At 46.3% G+C, this 19,679-nt stretch overlaps 8 protein-coding genes across 8 annotated transcripts; 4 read left to right on the top strand and 4 right to left on the bottom strand.

Annotated features, from left to right (window-relative positions):
* Nucleotides 1–680: 680 nt before the first annotated feature.
* On the top strand, nt 681–1,453 carry GLAREA_05623 (PEBP-like protein; the record flags this gene model as incomplete). The annotated part of the gene is made up of 3 exons (XM_008078912.1): nt 681–799; nt 853–1,196; nt 1,245–1,453. The coding sequence occupies 3 exons, from the start codon at nt 681–683 to the stop codon at nt 1,451–1,453; spliced, it is 672 nt and encodes a 223-aa protein (XP_008077103.1).
* A 337-nt stretch (nt 1,454–1,790) lies between these two features.
* GLAREA_05622 (uncharacterized protein) lies at nt 1,791–3,918 on the bottom strand (the record flags this gene model as incomplete). The annotated part of the gene is made up of 5 exons (XM_008078911.1): nt 1,791–1,817; nt 1,883–2,888; nt 2,954–3,012; nt 3,064–3,407; nt 3,555–3,918. The coding sequence occupies 5 exons, from the start codon at nt 3,916–3,918 to the stop codon at nt 1,791–1,793; spliced, it is 1,800 nt and encodes a 599-aa protein (XP_008077102.1).
* A 751-nt stretch (nt 3,919–4,669) lies between these two features.
* Nucleotides 4,670–5,665, bottom strand: GLAREA_05621 (uncharacterized protein; the record flags this gene model as incomplete). The annotated part of the gene is made up of 1 exon (XM_008078910.1): nt 4,670–5,665. One exon carries the CDS (start codon nt 5,663–5,665, stop codon nt 4,670–4,672), a length of 996 nt encoding a protein of 331 aa, XP_008077101.1.
* A 973-nt stretch (nt 5,666–6,638) lies between these two features.
* GLAREA_05620 (WD40 repeat-like protein) lies at nt 6,639–8,483 on the top strand (the record flags this gene model as incomplete). The annotated part of the gene is made up of 6 exons (XM_008078909.1): nt 6,639–6,682; nt 6,801–6,841; nt 6,955–7,052; nt 7,118–7,769; nt 7,817–8,412; nt 8,460–8,483. The coding sequence occupies 6 exons, from the start codon at nt 6,639–6,641 to the stop codon at nt 8,481–8,483; spliced, it is 1,455 nt and encodes a 484-aa protein (XP_008077100.1).
* A 1,768-nt stretch (nt 8,484–10,251) lies between these two features.
* Nucleotides 10,252–11,759, top strand: GLAREA_05619 (Multidrug resistance efflux transporter EmrE; the record flags this gene model as incomplete). Its single annotated transcript, XM_008078908.1, has 5 exons — nt 10,252–10,557; nt 10,618–10,643; nt 10,693–10,709; nt 10,760–11,070; nt 11,151–11,759. The coding sequence occupies 5 exons, from the start codon at nt 10,252–10,254 to the stop codon at nt 11,757–11,759; spliced, it is 1,269 nt and encodes a 422-aa protein (XP_008077099.1).
* Nucleotides 11,760–12,112: 353 nt separating this feature from the next.
* On the top strand, nt 12,113–15,484 carry GLAREA_05618 (Metallo-dependent hydrolase; the record flags this gene model as incomplete). The annotated part of the gene is made up of 4 exons (XM_008078907.1): nt 12,113–12,501; nt 12,555–13,734; nt 13,787–14,907; nt 14,956–15,484. 4 exons carry the CDS (start codon nt 12,113–12,115, stop codon nt 15,482–15,484), a joined length of 3,219 nt encoding a protein of 1,072 aa, XP_008077098.1.
* Nucleotides 15,485–16,473: 989 nt separating this feature from the next.
* GLAREA_05617 (uncharacterized protein) lies at nt 16,474–17,612 on the bottom strand (the record flags this gene model as incomplete). The annotated part of the gene is made up of 2 exons (XM_008078906.1): nt 16,474–17,079; nt 17,130–17,612. 2 exons carry the CDS (start codon nt 17,610–17,612, stop codon nt 16,474–16,476), a joined length of 1,089 nt encoding a protein of 362 aa, XP_008077097.1.
* A 509-nt stretch (nt 17,613–18,121) lies between these two features.
* On the bottom strand, nt 18,122–19,636 carry GLAREA_05616 (Metallo-dependent hydrolase; the record flags this gene model as incomplete). The annotated part of the gene is made up of 3 exons (XM_008078905.1): nt 18,122–18,391; nt 18,458–19,359; nt 19,570–19,636. 3 exons carry the CDS (start codon nt 19,634–19,636, stop codon nt 18,122–18,124), a joined length of 1,239 nt encoding a protein of 412 aa, XP_008077096.1.
* Nucleotides 19,637–19,679: the final 43 nt, after the last annotated feature.

The following is a 19,679-nucleotide window of genomic DNA, read 5'->3' as shown; positions in this document are numbered from 1 at the left end:
CCACAGCTGCAGAAATTGTTCACAGCTTCTAATGAGCCAACCGAAGAAGGATGCCCTCTTGTAGTCACATCCTTAGAGAGTATCTCTCTGCGCACGTATCAAAGCGGAATTGAGTTCAGGTACCTACTAGGTAGGTTGAGAGCATCTCCTCGCTTATGTCTGTCCCCAACTCAGGGGAGTAGCCATAACGAGAATCAGTCGTCAAGACTAGACGATATGGTATTGGTATTTGCAGCAGTCGAAGAAATTGTTTTACTCGTTACTTTGTTTATTAACTCAGTGTTTCTCACCGGACTGGTGGGTTAGGTTGTCTCGCTGACGATCCTAATGGACTGGATTCTAGATAGACCATGACTGAGTCACTACCCTTGATTTCCAGTAACGGAGCTAAGCACGATGTCGTCCAGTCAAGTAATTTTTATTGGTTTTTCTTCACTTGTTTCCCGCAAAATTCAGAAGAATCCGAAGTCTGCGAAATATACGTCCGTATGTATGGAGGATTCAGCATTTTGCCTGAGGCGTCAAATGACGTCTGTCAATATTTATCTCAAAATGCGGGGTGGATCCTACAATCTAATCGCCAAAATATCCATCCTTTGATCTGTGAGATATTATGTTAAAAGGGGGTTCGAAATTGAAAGAATCATTCAAATCATAAACTGTTTCAGTTACTTATAATAATGGCTCTCCGATCCATTATATATCTCACAATAATTACCCTATTCGCCAATTACACAATCGCAGACCAACAAAAGATACTCACTCACGGCGATGGAGGATTCGGCGTGATCAAAAAAGCGTTCGTCCAACACTTTAAAAAATCCCATAAACACCTAAACTAATCATTTCCAGCCTCTCCAAAGCCAAAATCATCCCCCAAGTCCTCGACGACTTCACCCCAAAATGCTTCGTCGTCCCCTCCTACTCCACCGGCAAGCGTGAACTTCCCGTAGCACTCGGAAACCACTTCAAGACCTCAACCACCAAATCACGACCCTCACTCCGTCTCTATTGTCCAGAGATGTCTCAGACCGAGGGCTTGACAATCGCATTAACAGATCCAGATGCGCCATCGAGAGACGATCCAAAGTGGTCTGAGATGTGCCATTGGATTAGTGTTGTTCCTGTGCCGGAACCGTTGAGTTATTGGGATTTTAGTATTGATGAGGATGCGTTTGGGGAGGAGTTGATGGAGTGTGAGTTTTCTTTTACTAGGAGTTTGGCTGCGTTGCTAATTGGGTTAGATAAACCTCCTGGGCCGCCTGCGAAGACGGGGTATCATCGTTATGTTTTCGTTTTACTAGAGGGTGATAATACGAATCTTACTGCTCCTAGTGATCGCCAGCATTGGGGTACTGATAAGAAGAGACATGGAGTCAGGGATTGGGCAAATAGGGAGGGTCTCAAGGTTATTGGAGCAAATTATTTCGTTGAGAAGAATAAGAAGCAGTGAGTGTTGTATGCTAGGCAAGTCGAGTTTATGAATTTCTGTTCGTACTTTATAACGTTACTCAAAGCGCTCAAAGGGCGTTAACATGGGATTTTGTAATTGCTGGCGACTGATCGGGGCAGGCTTAAATGTGGGTTTGTAACATTATGAATGTTCTCATGTCCGTGGTCTCTACTTTGATATTATATCACCGTGCTGGTATATGATTTGTACAGGTTAGGTCGTTGAAATAAAGGACATACTGTCTAGCAAAACATCGAAACCCTACCCTCATCCCATATATATCGGCATCTGACTTTGATGCCACTCCACGGGTAAGATCATCTTTTGTGAATGTAGCCTATGACAATGGTGCCAACAAAAGGCTCTAAACATCATCATAATCCAAGCATCAGCTGCTAGCTGCTCACCACAACCAGTGATAGAATCAACCTGACAGGCAAGCTTAGGTAACTCTTCCCAGTATGCATGCATGCTGTTCTGTAGCCATGTTTTGCCTACTGGAACCTCATTATGGTCCTGTTTCTTTTCGGTTGGTGAGGAGACTGCCAATGTCCTCTGCTCCGGAAAGAGCAGTTCTCTATTAACCACAACTGCCATTCGAATATGCTCCACAAGTAGAGTATCGTAGCAAAATCCTTTCCTCTTGTCTTTGTGATCACCTTCCATTGAGCCTATTGGATCCGCATTAAGGCTGACCAAACGCATCTCTATCTCGTCAAGTGCATCATGGACTTCAGCTTGATACGCGAACGCGGCTTGGATGGAACCTTCTGAAATGACCATGGATGGAACACAAGCCCAGGCGGATTCATGTGTAACCCATGGTGGAATTTTCTCTAGTTTATCCACCCATGACAACACGACGCTCAAGTGAGAAGATACTCGATCAGCTTGCGAGATAACGTACTCACGAAGCCGTTGGGAGAACACAAGAAGGCCATCTTGTGATCGAAGAACACCTAAAGAGTAATTGTTTGGCGAGGGTATATTGCACAAGAGTGTTTCCTTGTGGCTTAGTTTCGGGGCTGTCAGAGGAATAACGTCGCTGAAGCCGGGAAGCATACCGGGTTTGAGTCTCATAGTATCCAGAAGAGATGCAGATAAGCGTAGATTTCTGGCTCCCGTGTTATCCAAGAAATCAAGATATTCGATGATCCTCTCCATGCTCCCTACCGGTCGATCCCAGCAACTGAGGCGTTTGTTCCCTGGAACGACCCCGAAAGCTAAGTCCGACAAAGCAGCCACAGGTAAGTATGCTTTTTGGAGTAGGAGACCGAGATCGCAGGACTCATTCAAAATTGGACCCGTGGACGTGTATTCAAGGCAGATACCGATGGATCTAACAAAGCGAGACGTGAAAATGTGGCCAGGGCCCTCTGCACTCAACTTTCCATTGCTGGGGTCAAACGCTTTCCACTGCATACCGAGACGTAAACTAAATGATATTTCAGACTTGAAGTATGGGAGCGTATTGTCAAAGGTGTTTAGTCTGGTACTCACGCAATACTTGCAACATCTGAAATCGTAGATAGGCAAAACGGTCGGACGACGTCAGGGGGCTACATCAATTCAGCTATCAAAATTCCCCAGTCTAGATGATAGTTACTCACCATAAAATCCCATGAGCGCCGGTAGGCCTGGAAGCACGGGGTAGTTCTGAATGTCGACGGATTCTCAGGAACGTCAACGTTGATGGGCAAATATGTCTTGACACCAGCCTGGAACGCTTTCGTTGGGGGTCCCTTATTAAGAATTTGGAGTCGAGCTCCATCAATTTGTCTCTGAGATTGCTCGCCTATCCTTTTTGGACCAGTCTGATGCCACTGAGCAGTTTGAATGTTTTTCAGTTCCGGATAAACAGTGCCTACGTCCCGTTCTGCGAGTTGAAGACGATTGATCAGCAGTACCCAACAGACCTTTTCGCCGTCACTTTGGGATATTTCGTTTCCGACTTCTAAGTCGTCAGCCCATTTGCTCCGTAATTGACCACCAGAGACACGATCAAAATCGAAATTTCAAAGCACATAGAGCCGAGTCAAGTCAAGCTCTAAAAATCGATAGAACCAAAGAAATTAAGTAATAATGTTCGAGGATCACTCACGTTCAGTCCGTATAGGTTCTGCCTCCTCGTCCATCAGTAAATATGTCTTTCTAGGATCTAGGTTCTGGTTTATGGAGTAGCCACCCCATATTTTATTGTTTGCCTTCTTCTCCAAGGCGTCGTGCGCATAGAATAGATTGATAGAGAGTTTCGGCACGTAGTAGATAGTCTCGAAGCGAAATTCGCGCCACTTCCACTTTAACATCGTCCTTGAGCCCCAAAATTCGCCCATCACTGAGCGTTGGCAACGTCGATAACCTTCAGCTGTCGCAAAGTATTGCTGCAGTAACTGACCAGCAGCAGTGAAGAGAGCAATTAGTGATATCAGAAGAGCAACGAGAGCCACGGGTTCGATGGAGCCCATGATTAGAGAGAATGTCCACTGAATGGATTGCGATCATAAGATCAAGAGACTAACTAATACGTGAGCCGTGAGGAATGCAATCGTGATATATCAATGATATGAATCGTCAGTAAATGACATTTCGTAAATAGCAATGCACATGGTCATGCATGCCACGTCACAGACAGGACGCCGTGCGTCTAAATCAGGCTCGGTTTTGATCCAATATTTGTAAGTTATCGATACATAGATTTTCACATTAGGGGCTGATTGATGCTACCTCTCAGCCTGACCTATGCATAGCTGCACCCGCCAGAACACAGGAAAAGTGTAAAAGGCATCCTAAACTTGGTCCATCATTCCTAGCCGCTAGAAAGGAGGCATATCAATGCTGACGGTACTGTTTCATATACACATTGTCTTTTCAGACATGCGACGTAGACTTGAGTTTTAGACCCCAAACCAATCGTACGGTTCGGATTTCATATGGAGCGGCAGCAACCTTGAAACTCTTCGGCTGGCCGAATCAAAGAGGGATATCGAGAGCGAAGCTGAGTTTTTGTAGAACGATGCTGAAGTATACTTGGGTCGTATAACACGTGGGACAGTATTGAAAGGCCACCCAATTACAAAGCCTGTACTGTACGGACTGGAAGGAGTGGTCTGCACTATTTCTCCGAATTTCAAATATTGAGAGGTCAAACAGGATAAACTGGTGGGTATCATATACCGTCAATAATCTGTAGGTGCTGAACACATGATCCAATTGACATTATCGTTGTTGTAGATGCCCCAGAATGGCTGCAAGCCGACGCAGTGCTTTTGGTGTTTGCTCAATAGCAGATGGGTTCTTTTGCATCTCTTCTACCTCTTTCCTAGCCTTTTGGGCTAGTGGTAAAAGTCCTCCCCATACTTCGTCAGAATAACGACTCAAAACGCTGTCCCACTGATCTCGCCAATGTTCTCTTGACAGAGTCTCTTCTTGTTCAGTAGCAAAACCGTTCAGTAACTGACTTTCCTGTCCCACAGTCAGGTTAAGAGGATTCTCGGGAGAAATTCTGCCGTGGAGATCGAATGGTGGGAAAAGGTCTCGGGGAAATGATGCCAGTTGAGCTAATTGATCAGCAGATAGTTTCCAATCTTTGGTCAGGTCTTCTTCCTCAGGTGGCAATTCATATTGATCATCCAGCGAACTCCGATCTGCCAGTATTGCAAGAACGGCTTCCCCATCTCGAGTCTCTTGCGCTTGTACCGACGAGTGTGGGTATGTTCCAATTGCAGCATCACCGGCAGCACGCGATCTTGACCAAGCGTATTCAAAAGCTTCATCAACCCCATTCTCATGCCCATTACCACCGACTAGTGCTGCTTCAGAAGGTACAAAGCTATCAATTCCGTCAAGGAAATTTGAAAATTCTTGCTCAGTCTTGCTGATGTGCTCAGCGTTGTGACCAGCTCTAATGCCTTCTTGTAAGGCATGACCAGCGATTGAGGGCTGGATTTGTTTGGAGTTTTCTCCCAAGGTCGCCACAGTTTGGCTCCCACTCGCGCTAGAAGATGTTGGCTTTCCTGACCCTGAGAGCGCTGAATGGCTAGTCTCGTTCAATTCCATGCCAGTGGGTGCTGCAAGGACGGTATTTGTTAAACCACTTGCTGAAGATGCTATCCTCGAAAGAAGAGAGGAATCATCTCTGACCCCGGTAGAATTGCGATCACTATCATCAGTGTTTCCCTTAGGAGCTCTTTCTTTTCCCTTTTTTGATTCCATGTTTCCTGATGACTGGTTGCTATTACTTTGCATGCTTCCATTCCATGACGACTCTCTGCATTCATCGTAGATTGACCCACACGAACCTGTAAGAAGAATATAATAACGACTATACTTCAAGCAAACTCCCCTACGTTAGCTGCTTGTATAGATAGGAAGAATGTTCAGAAGTGGTTATTTAGCATGTGAAGCTACTAATGGCCGTCCATGCTCCGAATCCGTCCGAAGACTATTGAAACTGTGCACGTGATGGATATTAGTTACATTCAAGGCCTCAATTCAACTTAAGACTGTGTTTTGTTGTATTCGGATTTTGGGGGTAGCCAGTGACTTCGCTCTCGTAGCTGGTTGTTGATATTTGTATCCGGGAACGTTGCTGGAATTATGTCTGAAGAAATTGACGTCTGTTTGTTGTGCAGGAGAGTTATCCTGTTCCAGAGTGCATTGGATGTTTCCTTCTTGTCAGACAATAAGCTAATTAAGATATCATGATAGCCGTGTGCTTGTGATGACAGACAGAAGAAGTCAGATTGTTGTTTGGACTGAAAGTTTGCTAGGAAAGACGTAAACCAGTGAGACGCGCCTGACAAATTTGGTGGTGTTCAACCGCTCTCGTCAAGTGAAAGTCTTGGCACGCCGAACGGAACCTCAAGATTGAGCTTCTGCCAAAGCGTCATCTTTGTCAACCATACTCCTCGCATCAACACAACCATTCGAGTCTTTACTGCATATTATTCTCCAATTTGTCTGCGACTTGCGACGCGCCAGCTCTACTGATTCACAGACACATCGCTTTCGAGTCACACCCAAATCGTGGGCACCAACTTCAGCCTTCCTAGCATCATAACCGACCAACTGCAACTACAACCACGACGACGCGATCCAGCTCATAGTGGCCTCATAACACAAGACTTAAGGTGTTCGCGTATATACCCGTGGCGAAGGTTATTTCTTCTTTGAACGGGCCTCGAAAATGGTAGAAGGAGAACCGAACTCTCCTACATGGAAGTTCACACAGTCAGTACCCCTCCCTCGGTGGCCGATATACAAGACCAGGCAAGCCGCACATGGTCTGTTGAAACATACAGCCGTGCAGGGGCTTTTCTTCTGCTCAGTGATGCTAACTTGATGCCAGATGTTTTGGAGATAAGGGGGATGTCGAGGATATAACAGAAGGTTAGCACTGACCGACTTATACAATTCCTTGTTCTGCGAGGCATGCCTCCGACGCGTGGCTCAAGTACTTTGTCGAAGTATCCTGCAACAAATGCTAACCTATGATGTTATAGCCGACATAATATCGACAGTCGAGTTTGATCACACTGGTAATTATCTTGCCACTGGTGACAAAGGCGGGCGAGTTGTTTTATTTGAGAGAAATGAGACAGTATGTGAAATCGCTCCATGGCAAACGGGTTTCTCTACAGAGTATATAGCTGACATAGTGGGCAGAAAAAAACCTGTGAATATAAATTCCACACCGAATTCCAGTCCCACGAACCCGAATTCGATTACCTCAAATCTCTCGAAATCGAGGAAAAGATAAACAAAATCAAATGGTGCAAACGCCAAAATGCCTCTCATTATCTTCTCTCGACAAACGATAAGACAATCAAGCTATGGAAAGTGTTCGAAAAATCTCTAAAAGTAGTCGCCGAGAACAATCTATCCCACGATTTGACGCCAGGTACTTCGGTCGGTGGTGGTGGCGGGGTTCGTCCTATGTCAAATGTCCATTTCTCGAGCGCCCACGATTTGAAATTACCCCGCCTCACACATCATGATACAGTCGTCGCAGCCGTACCTCGTCGAACATATGCCAATGCGCACGCATACCACATCAACAGTATTTCCGTCAACAGTGATGGAGAAACGTTCATTAGCAGTGACGACCTGCGCATAAACCTCTGGAATCTGAACATCCAAGATCAAAGCTTTAATATTGTCGATATCAAGCCTGCCAACATGGAAGAATTGACTGAAGTCATTACTGCTGCAGAGTTCCATCCACAAAGTTGTAATTGGTTCATGTATGCGAGTTCGAAAGGTACCATCAAGCTAGCTGACATGAGGGAGAGTGCGTTGTGTGACCAGCATGCAAAGCGTATGTATGATCAACCCCGCAGTTTTCAAAATCTAACACGGAAGCAGAATTTGAGCAAGAAGAAGACCCATCGGCAAGGAGCTTCTTCTCAGAAATCATCTCCTCTATTTCTGACGTTAGGTTTTCTCATGATGGAAGATACATCCTTTCCCGTGATTATTTGACTGTGAAGATTTGGGACGTCAACATGGAACGCCAGCCTGTGAAGACCATCCCAATCCATGAGCACCTTCGACCTCGACTTTGTGACACGTACGAAAATGATAGCATCTTCGATAAGTTCGAAGTTGTCTTCTCTGGTGATGCGAAGAACGTAATGACTGGCAGTTACAACAATAACTTCATGATCTATCCCTCAGATCCAGATAAGGAAGTCGAAGTGGTTCTTCAGGCGGACAAGTCGGCTTTCAAAGCTAAGAAGGTGGGCGTTCCTACGCCAATCAATTCATCAACCAGTCCTACGGCTACCAACGGTGGTAAGAAGGGTAACTCGAGAGCGGGTAGCCCCGCGGCTGGGGCAGCGGGACAAGGGGGGAGAATGCGTAAAGAGACGGACGCGGATCAGATTGATTTCAACAAGAAGATTTTACACATGAGCTGGCATCCATTTGAGGATAGCATTGCCATCGCGGCCACCAACAACGTAAGTATCCGGTTCTCGGGATCTGGGTCATCGCTAACCACAAATAGTTATTCGTTTTCTCTGCATTGTAGAGAATTTAGTTTCTTTAGAATGGAGTCTCTTGTCATATTCTATCGGCGCTTCCGTGCTTGGCTAGCTACAGCATTCGCAAATTCCTTGTCTAGGCCTCTCATATTCCTTCCATCCTACAGCGTCTGCTAGTCATGAGAAACGAACACAAACATCATTGGTGATAGAGAGAGCGATCATATACACGGGGGAGGGCTCGTTGTCAGCGTGGATAATCGGAGGATGATGGTCATTATGGTAGGCCGAAGAAGCTCACATTTCCCGGTAGTGATCTTGCTACTTCGGAACTGGTCAGAGGAGTTGTGATCTCGGAGACGTTATTACAGCTCTTGGGCGGGCATTCCAGTTTTTGAGTAGACTAGTCACCTCGCAGATGAATAATGCAAGAGATTCGAGTATATGGACGACGTTCTTTTGTGATGTGGTGATGTAGGCACCAAGTAAGCTGGGTCAAATAGAATGGAGATTATCCGGTCCTGAATTACCCCTCTTCTTCACATGCTGGCGAGGGATTCTTGATGGGTCGAGTGACTGTATATCTGGCCCTTTTGCTGACGGAAAATTGATAAGGCCGGTAAAAGTAAATTGTAGCATTAAACATGGCAGAAGTTGGATTCTTGACGTAGTTGAGAAGCGTATTCTTCCAGGTCGATGCTGCACACCGCATTAACCTCTGTGATCCTGGTATTTGATGCCCACTACTGCAGGCAACCTTAACGGATTAACTACAGGATTTGGAGCCCCTCTACAACGGTACTCGACCCGTTGTGTAATCGAACCGAGTATAGAAATAGTAGGGAAAGTGTACAGATTTCAAGTATCTCTCAAGTATGCAAGCGTGCTACTAGGTCGAAAAAGCAAACAAGTCAGATCACCCGTTCCTGGTCTACTTCTCCACGGGTCCATCGGACATTTGTACCTGGCCCTGGGCCGGAATCTGAGGTTCTTCAGCCACTTCCCGCAGGGTCGACAATTGCCGACGGCCGGCCCTCTCAACCCTAAATCTTCTAAAAATAAGGGGTGCGGGCAGAAGACAAAATAAGTGACAGAGCCTCCTGTATTTTCTGTTACCTCAATAATGAAGAGTAAATGAGAACTTCCAATTATGAATTCATCTATATCTCATTTCTAAGCCCTCTAATTACTGAAAACGTTAGACGAATATGTGATTTCATCTACCTAATAGAACAAATATCGTATTTGGACTGCCAATTATTTTGTCCACCACGAGGGGGGTGCAGTCTGCGGGCCAAGTCTTTGCTTCTCCTACCAATGAGTCCTCGTCATTCTTTTCTGGCTGATCAGTTCACACCTCACTCGAGCCACCACTCTCTGCCACTCCATCTCCACCTCCAACCAACTTCCACTCTCATTGCAGCTCTACATGCTTGTCAGTTGCGCTGTGTTGCTTGTCTACCAGCTGTCCCCTTGCCCACATACTTGGTTGCCTGTCGAGTCCATCGAGCCTGTCATTTCTCTGCTATCCTCCTTCCCTGGATTACCTTAACGAGCAACTCCGGCATATATGCCTTAGTGTGATCTCACACTTGCATTTACCTTAAGTAAGTGTCCATGTGCCTGTCTTTACTCCATCTATTCTCCTAGAATTTTCTTTCGTCAGCAAAACTATGAACCTGGCCTTTCAATTTGGAGGTCAACGTGTCAGATTGCGAATTACATCCTCAGCCAACCGAACGCTCCGGAAATCCAAAGTGGCGTGCAGCAGACATATACGCGCAAGATAGTCGGAGCATCCTGCGAGAAAACCAGATGGCAAGGAGACGTAGGGCTGACTCGAGCAGCACGCAGCCCACTTCGAACCCTATGACAACTTCCCGTCGGCGATCGACTCTACGAGATCTGCAGAGCTCTTCGAACGATGGAGATGTGATCGTGCCAAAGGTCATCAATGCTGCGCCGTCATTGGAAAAAGCACAAATGTTTGGTATAGAAGATCCACGGCCCGCGTCCTCGAGGATGCTGGCCATGGCCGGACGTATTTTCGTCGAGACGATTCCACAATGGCTGGCGGTCGGAGGTATGCTGGCGTTGATTTTTGGCGGATGTTGCTCAAATGTGAGTGATGCTGGATTGGTGTGGTTTTGATGTCGGGAAGGAGGCTTATGATTCATACAGGTCTTTGCGCTGGAAGCTATTGTCAAGTGAGTATTCCTAAAACCATTTCTGCATAAATGCTAATAATCTATTTAGGGTCGAGCCAGACAGTGGTATGTTCCAGATATGCGATTTGAGGAAACACCTTTCTAACAGGAAAAAGGAACACTCTTGACTTTTGTCCAATTCCTCTTTGTGGCTGTCACCGGTTATATTTCTCAATTCGACAAGAAACGTCCTCCTCTATTCCTAAAGCCGAACCGAGTACCAATACGAAGATGGATGATCAATATTCTTCTTTTCTTCACGATCAATGTTTTAAACAACCATGCGTTTAGTTACAATATCTCAGTGCCTATACATATCATCTTAAGGTCCGGCGGAAGTATCACAACTCTTGCGGCAGGATATCTGTGGGGGAAGAGATTCTCAAGGATACAAGTTCTGGCAGTCACTCTGCTCACCATTGGAGTTGTGATTGCGGCATGGTCAGATCAGCAGTCAAAGGCACGTTGAACATTAGATGATAGAATTACCCGCTAACTGTTTGACAGAAGGGTGTTGAAACCGCCCAAGGGCTACCTCCGTTCAGCACAGGACTTGCTATCCTCTTTGTAGCCCAGGTACTTTCAGCTATCATGGGATTATATACCGAAGAAACATACAAAGAATACGGTCCACATTGGAAGGAGAATTTGTTCTATTCGCATCTGCTAGCGCTCCCACTCTTTGCGCCCTTCTTACCGGCAATGCGTAGGCAGTTTTTCAAACTCGCGGCTTCAGAACCATTAGGCCTGCCCTGGCAAGATTCGTACACTAGTCTACCAGCTGAACTTCAAACTGGTCTAAGCAAGATTCACATTCCTAGCCAACTTGCCTATATGGTCACCAACGTCTTGACGCAGTACGCATGCATTCGCGGTGTCAACCTATTAGCTTCAGCAGCCTCAGCACTTACTGTAACCATTGTTTTGAATGTACGAAAGCTTGTAAGCTTACTCCTCAGTATATGGCTATTCGGAAATAGATTATCCCCCGGAACTCTTCTTGGAGCAATCATTGTATTTGGGGCTGGAGGCATGTACGGACTTGAAGGAGGTTCAAAGAGCTCTGGTAGGAATAGACATAGGGCCAGCGTAAGCACGAATGGAAAAGTAGGATAGCAATAAAAAATAGCGATACATTTTTAAAAAAAGCTTGGAACTTATTTATGTGTGACTAACAAGATTATTTTTACAAGCATAATTTGTTAGTGAACTAACACCAAAAATCACTTCCATGTCAAGTTGATTCAGAGTCTCACAACTTCCGAGTCCATGTCACCCATAATTCTTAGTAATCTACCCACTGAAAGCTTGCGGGATTAATCCAGTCAATCGGTGAAACAAAACCCTTGAAGCTGGGGAAAAAGTAATTCGCGCCACGAAATCGCGTCTCTCGGCACAGATTCCAACAGCTTGGGAGCTACATATACTTTCACGCCGCCCAGTGTCAGACTTGACAACAACTACCACAAATGGCCCACAACAACCTGGACGATTCGGACTCGCCAATCTTACCAGCAGCCGCCTTGTCCGACGATGAGACGCCAGAGGCCGTTACCCCGCTGCCCGAGCAAGATGGTATGCTCTTACGGGACCGACAGCAAAAGACGGCGTACTACGACTACACCGCTGAGAAGCAATTGAGTCAAACAGATGCAAAGCTGTTTTACCAGCGAAGTCAATTAGAATCTCAGAAAACTGGTGGGAGCAACTGGGGTCAATCACAGAGCTCCCCGCCGGCTAGTCCTTTGTTAGCTTCCAGACTTGCTCATAACGGATTTGATGCTTCTGCAGCAGCTGGTGTGAGACGGTCTGATAGTGTCAGCTCCTTGAAGAGTGCGCAAAAGCAGGGCACCGGCAGGTAAGTGGAAATTGTTGATTGAAACTCTGGAAGGCTGGCTAAGTCGTTTATAGCACTGTTAAGTACAGGCCTGCCTTCCCCTCTGGCCTCGCAGATCCGAACAAACATCCCGAAAGCAATATTATTCAAGACCCCGGTGCAGGTCTTGTACAGAGTCCAGTTGGTATACATCGCACTGAGTCTCTCCTCCAGGCGGATCGCGCTGCCAGAGATCATTCTGCCCACCCATACCTACCCCACGAACCAAAGCCTTTGCTCGAAAATGAAGGAGTACATGGAGCAGGAGCAGGTGTGGGAATTGGAGCAGGCCCTGGCGGGTTTGCCGACAATGATGATCAAATTACTTCCGAGTTGAGCACTATATATTCAAACATACAGAAAATACTAGACATCCGACACAAGTATGTGCGATTGTCTTTGCAGAGCAATGGAGACAATCCTAAAGATGAGCCCAATTGGAACATCTATCCTCCACCTCCAGAACCAGCTTGGTATGAGGAGAACCATCGCCACAACACTGGCTTCGCAGCTGGTCATGGGAGTCAGAACGCAAGCATGTCAAATAGTATGGTGCTTGAAAGACCCATTAGTAAGAGCAATAACACCTCGAGAAACTTCAGCTCGGCCAGCCTATCACAAGCGGGTCAGAGCCCTAATAGCAACAAGCCTCCCAAGAAAAAGCGCAAGCCAGGTCAAGATATTGGTGAGGACTTCGATATTGAGGACGTCTTGCCAGTACCAGGCACTAGTGATCCTGAAATGACATTCCGGATGGACAGCAACAGTGTCTATCAGATTTATGAGAATGCCGAAGCAGACAAGATTGACAGCCCTGTGATCAATATCCCAACCATCCGAGAGTTCTATATGGATCTAGAATTCATCCTCAATGTCTCCTCTGATGGTCCTAGTAAGAGTTTTGCTTTCCGCCGACTTCAGTATTTGGAGGGAAAGTTCAATTTGTATGTTCTTTTGAACGAGTATCAAGAGATGGCAGACAGTAAAAGAGTTCCACATAGAGATTTCTACAATGTTAGAAAGGTTGATACTCACGTACATCATTCTGCTTGCATGAATCAGAAGCATCTGTTGCGTTTTATCAAGAGTAAGATGAAGAAGTGTCCAGATGAGGTTGTGATGTTTAGAGATGGAAAACATCTTACACTGGAAGAGGTCTTTCAAAGTATTAACTTGACGGCTTATGATCTGAGTATCGATACACTCGATATGCATGTAAGAGACTACATTACGACGTATAGAGCCAGCCAGTGCTAATATTTCCCAGGCACACACAGATTCATTTCATCGTTTTGACAAATTCAACTTGAAGTACAACCCTATAGGGGAATCCCGACTTAGAACTATCTTTCTTAAAACAGACAATTTCATCAATGGAAGATATCTAGCAGAGATAACCAAAGAAGTCATGTCAGATCTTGAAGCAAGCAAATATCAAATGGCAGAATGGCGTATATCTATATATGCAAGAACAATAGATGAATGGGACAAATTAGCGGCTTGGGTCGTCGACAATAAACTCTTCTCGCACAATGTTCGCTGGTTGATTCAGGTGCCTCGACTATTTGATGTTTACAAGTCTAGCGGGTTGATGGAGAATTTCGAACAAGTCGTCAAGAATCTCTTTCAACCTCTGTTTGAGGTTACCAAGGATCCTTCCAGTCATCCAAAGCTTCATATCTTTTTACAACGCGTGGTTGGATTTGACAGTGTCGATGATGAGAGCAAACCTGAACGTCGACTTTACAGGAAATTTCCTGTTCCAAGCGAATGGAATTCAAAGCAGAATCCACCATACAGCTACTGGATTTACTACATCTTTGCTAACATGACTTCGCTTAACACATGGAGGAAGCAGAGGGGTTTCAATACCTTTCTTCTGCGACCACATTGTGGTGAGGCTGGTGATAGTGATCATCTTGCTGCTGCTGTTCTTTGCTGTCACAGTATCAGTCATGGTCTTCTTCTTCGCAAAGTTCCATTACTCCAATACATCTTCTACCTAGAACAAATCGGCGTTGCTATGTCTCCACTAAGTAACAATGCCCTCTTTCTAGCATACGAACGTAATCCTTTCCAAGGATATTTCAAACGTGGACTTAACGTCTCTCTTTCCACCGATGATCCTCTACAATTTGCTTTCACCAAGGAACCGCTTATCGAAGAGTACTCTGTCGCGGCTCAGATTTACAAGCTAAGTGCTGTCGACATGTGCGAGCTGGCCAAGAACTCGGTCAAGCAGAGTGGATATGAACTTGCTGTTAAGCAAAGATGGTTGGGTCCGAATTGTAATTTACCAGGAGTGAAGGGGAACTTTATGGCGAAGAGTAATGTCCCCAATATCAGGGAGGGCTTCAGACATGAGACCCTCCTGCAAGAACTCGCTATGTATACCACCCCATTTCCCTCATTTCCACCACATACTAACAAACCCAGGATCGAACGCTACACAGCGATGGCCCATCCTCCCCCAACTCACACTGACATGCCTTCCTCCCTCCCAACGACCACCGATCACCCTATGCCAACCCCTCGCTCTCCCGAGTCCTCCAAACAAGCTCACGCCGGTTCAACCACCTCCGCCGAATCCACCATCCCGCCCTACCAACCCTTCCCCGCTCAATCCGCACGCATCCCGTCACAAATCCATCTCGACGGACACGCGGCGCTCGGTTCGCCCGTCCAGTCTGCTCGGATGGCCGCGTCGCCGCATCTGGGGGGTCTCAGCCGTGAGGGGACGTGGCCTGTAGAAGGGTTCTCCGATCTTCATCTCAGTGCGTCGGAGCCGAGGATCTTTCCTGGACTGGTCAGTGGGCGCCAGAGACGGGGGAGTACGAGGCAGGGAAGCATGCATGAGGATGATGGGGTGGTGTTTGGGAGTGCGAAGGGCAAGGAGAGGCAGGGGATGGTTGAGGAGGGTGAGGAAGGGGAGGAGGAGGTGGAGAGTGATGCTGGGAGTAATTAGGATTGAGTGGTTTGGAATGAAGATATGAATGAGTGAATGAAGGATTCAACAAATAAGAGTCATTGTTAGCGTAGTGTAGCAGAATTTCAACATGTGGGATTAGAGAATAGATTCTTCGACATTGAATTAAGCGAGAATAAATGAAGATGAAATGAAGATGAAATGAAGATGAAATGAAGATGAAATGAAGATGAAATGAAGATGAAATGAAGATGAAATGAAGATGAAATGAAGATGAAATGAAGATGAAAAATGTTTATATTTAAACAGAATGAGCTTTACAGGATTTGTGTCTGGGAAATTTCGGTGTATTAACTGAGTTTAGTTGAGATAGGTAGGGAGTAATTACTACTTAGCTTAACTCACACTAGTTTGAGTAATTCTTTAAAACACTGAAATCTGGTAGTTTGAATAGGGCTTGTTTGGGGGTCGGGGGATGGTGTGGGAGAGACTGAGTGGGAAAGAGGGTTTTTTAATGTGGTGTTGAGAAATTGGAATTAAACTTAAGGATGTAGAGAGGGTTGTGATAGTTCCATTTGTGTCTAACTATTTAGCGTTCTATCTTATTTAACCAGCAATGTTTCAATTAGTCGTTATACATACACCACAGGACTTATGAGTGGAAGTTCATACCTACCTTAACCCAACTCAACTCAAATCACCTACCCTACAGAACTCACGGACGAGTTCGACTACTTCGACTAATCCTTTACTTACCACTATCGAAGACGCTCATCAACCATTAAACTCATCAACCATTAAACTTATCAACCATTAAACTCACCACCCAGTTAGACACCCTAATCACCAAAAGACACGTAAAATAACAATTTCTTATCCAAAAAACCCCATATCTCTCCGAGATGAGAGCAAAGGGTAAAGCAACCATAGGATTAATGAGGAATAAACAAAACACCTATAGAATACAACCATCCAGCACTTCCATCAATGCAACCATTTTCTTTCGTATCCACAATACACCAATAACCCTACGCATGAACCCCCTCAATAGTATCATCCTTCTCCACATTCCGTCTTCGCACCTCAGTGGAATCAAGATCCACCTTGACCGTCCCATTGACCCCCGTACTCTTCGACGCCGACATCTTTGCTTTCCGTCGCTCCTCCTTGGGAGGCTGGAATCGCTTCCGCACCGTCTCGATCATCTTGCCGAACCAGTAGAAGTTGAGTGTGTTGAGCACGATGTTGCTGCCGAGGTATGTGAATGCGAGCCAGAGAGGCACGAATTCTGGACCAGCGAATTGCATGACGCTGTTGTGGATTGGTGCTGCGCTTTTGCCATGTGCGGCTTCGTAGCCGGCGGCGGTGCCGTTGTTGAGGGCGTCGATGGCGATGGTGTTGCCGAGGGGTTGGTGGTGGACTGCTTTCCAGACGTCTTGGTAGACGCGGACGGATTGGTAGGTGCCCCAGACGAGACGGCAGGAGAAGAAGGTTGCGAGGAGGGCGATACCGTTATAAAGCTGGGGTTTGGAGCCGGTCATGTCGAGTTTGTCGAAGAACCAGTGGAAATTGAGGAAGGGGGAGGAGAGTTCGTAGAGGATGAATGTGCATCCGTAGAAATTGACAAAGGGTCTCTGCGGGTTTCATTAGCATGTACCTACTCTTTCGAAATATGGGAACTTACGAAGCCAAAAGAGAAGACCAAGAGAGCACTCAAAGCATGCGCCAGCATACCAAGGCCAAACAGCTTAACATTCTGCAGCGTAACCACCAAATCCCAAAGAAAATACCCCGTCGCCATCCCCTGAATCATGCCCGCGCCCCCCGTATACCCCCAAACCCTCTCCTTCCAATCCATATTCTTCCTGTCCTCATCGGCATACATCACCCACAGGGCGAGGGCATTGATCACCGTACTCTGGCACAACGACACCACATGTACATCCCAGTTGATCTTCCTTTCTGGAGTGAGCTTCGCATATTTAGTCGGGACCAGCTTCCTCGAAATCCACGGCGCGAAGGCGATATTGATGAAATAATATCCTAGGAACGAGATGACCACCTCGTGGATATGGAATGGCAGCGTCGTGAGCCCGGTATAGTCAGCGAAAGGCTGCACGGCATTGCTCAGCCATTCGATGCGAGGAATAGGAAACGGATCGTGCATGGCGGTGTCGGCCTCTCGAGGCGGAATAATAGGAGAACGCGCAGGAGAAGCGAGTATTTATGTTTTACTGTTTATTTACTTTCTCTCCTGACACGAGGCGTAACTCGAGGTGGTGGTGCGAGGTGAACGATGAAGCGCTTCGACGCTATCTCCGAGGTTGCAGCTTCCAAGGTCGGGTTCCCAACAAAAGGGCAGTGACGAGGGGCCACGCGATACCGCTTTGGGATTAAGGGTCTAGGGACGTCGCTTAGGATGGGGTTGGAGATGATGCAAATGAAGCTTTTGATAGTTGGAAACTACAACCATAAATTCAATCCAGGAGAGTTTGCGACGACCTTGCGATGGAGACTTATATGCGCAGCAAGGCTCAGCCAGCCGCATGAATGCCTTCTTGTCTCACACTTACGCTGAATCCTACTTCACGCGGCCCAGCCTAGATTCAGGCGGCCACGTGAGTCAGTTTTACTGTCTCAGGCTGAGAGTTTATATTCCAATACAATATGTATGATCTATACACGGCTGGTGATCTGACCTCTATATATGGTCGTTCTGTCTCTCCCAGCGTCATTCACTATACTCTGAGTGGTTGTTCTAGCTCGGAATGACCCAGAACTCGTGGTTGATTCGTTGCCGAATACTACAAAGTCTGCTCGGTCTCCTATACTTAAACATAAGTCATCTGCTTCCACCGAAAAGCTCTCACTGTCATTAGATTTGCTCTGTTTTGTAGACAGAGGCTTCAGCCCAATGGCATGTCTTGCTCGGCTTGATACACATTGCTGTTGAACTAATTAGTGCTGTTCTAGCTTCTATCTTCATTTTTCAAAGGTGCCATATGAACTTACCAGCAGAATATCCGCATCTTCTTTTGTTCCAGCCTGATACACAGCAACCCCCAGGCTAGCAAGACTAAGCGGATCGCAATTACCTTGCGGCGTAAAAGCGTTGCCAACATTATTTATGCCTATCGCCCCATTCAAGCCATACTTCTTGATCATCTGTGGTATCTGAAGCGTGCCCCGAGGTCTAACACCACCACCCAAATCCGAGTCCGGCCGTCCCATCATGAACAGATCCGATGTGGGGAGTCCTACAAAAGAGACGGGCAAGTTACCAATGTTATCTCTTAGTCTATCCCACTCCTTGTTGTCAAAAAGCGTAAGCCTAGTGCAATGTCCAAAGACTATCGTCCTGAAATCCGGAGAACATTCTTTTGATGGCCAATTCATGGAGTCTAAAAGCTCCAGTGCCTCGAAAACCATAGAATGATTCCTCGCATCCAGGTTATAATCAATATGAAAATCCACATGAAGCGTATACTTCAGCGCCATCTCAACCGTAAACCTAATATTCTCAACCTGAGCCTTCCTCTCCCCACCCTTTTCCACATAAGGCGTACTCCCCAACACCTCCACACCCTCTCGCCCCACTGCCTTCTCAAGCAATGCCTTCATCTCCTTTCCCGCATCCTCATACGACACAATAGCATTCTGCGCAAACACGCAAATCTGCACATAACACCTCTCCTTGAACCGCTCTTTCAACTCAAGACCGGCGTCTAAACACTTCATCCCAACATCAAGATCAACTTCCACGAAAGCTCTCATGTGCGTGACTCCAAAACTGATACTTTCCTCGATCAAAGCCTGACCTCGCTCTATGAGATCGTCGTGTGAGAAGCGGGATTTAGCTTGGCCTTTAATACCGTCATTAACACTATAGGTCTTGAATATAGTGAGAGGCACGGCTTACCTACTTGTCAATTTCATAGCTTCGGCAAAATCCCCGTCTTGGATTTCTAGGTCCGCGTATCTGGGGTGGGAAAGGAGGAAGCATTTGTCGAGGTGGATATGGGGATGGCAGAGACTCGGTGTGAGAAATCGGTTTGATGATGGATGTTTGGAAGAGCTTTTTGTTATTGAATGTATTCTGTCATTTTGACAGGATATGTTCCAACGAGTGTTTTGCGGTTTGCCGGCCATGTAGACATCATTGAAGGCGAGACTGGGTGGTTGTGAGGCCATGATACTTGAGGGATGAAGATGAAGCTTGGTTGTGTACGGGGCG

Source organism: Glarea lozoyensis (assembly GCF_000409485.1).
Source record: "Glarea lozoyensis ATCC 20868 chromosome Unknown GLAREA10, whole genome shotgun sequence".
Taxonomy (NCBI): Eukaryota; Fungi; Ascomycota; class Leotiomycetes; order Helotiales; family Helotiaceae; genus Glarea; species Glarea lozoyensis.
Note: the sequence above shows the minus strand (reverse complement) of the source record. Positions and strands in the feature narration are given on the sequence as shown.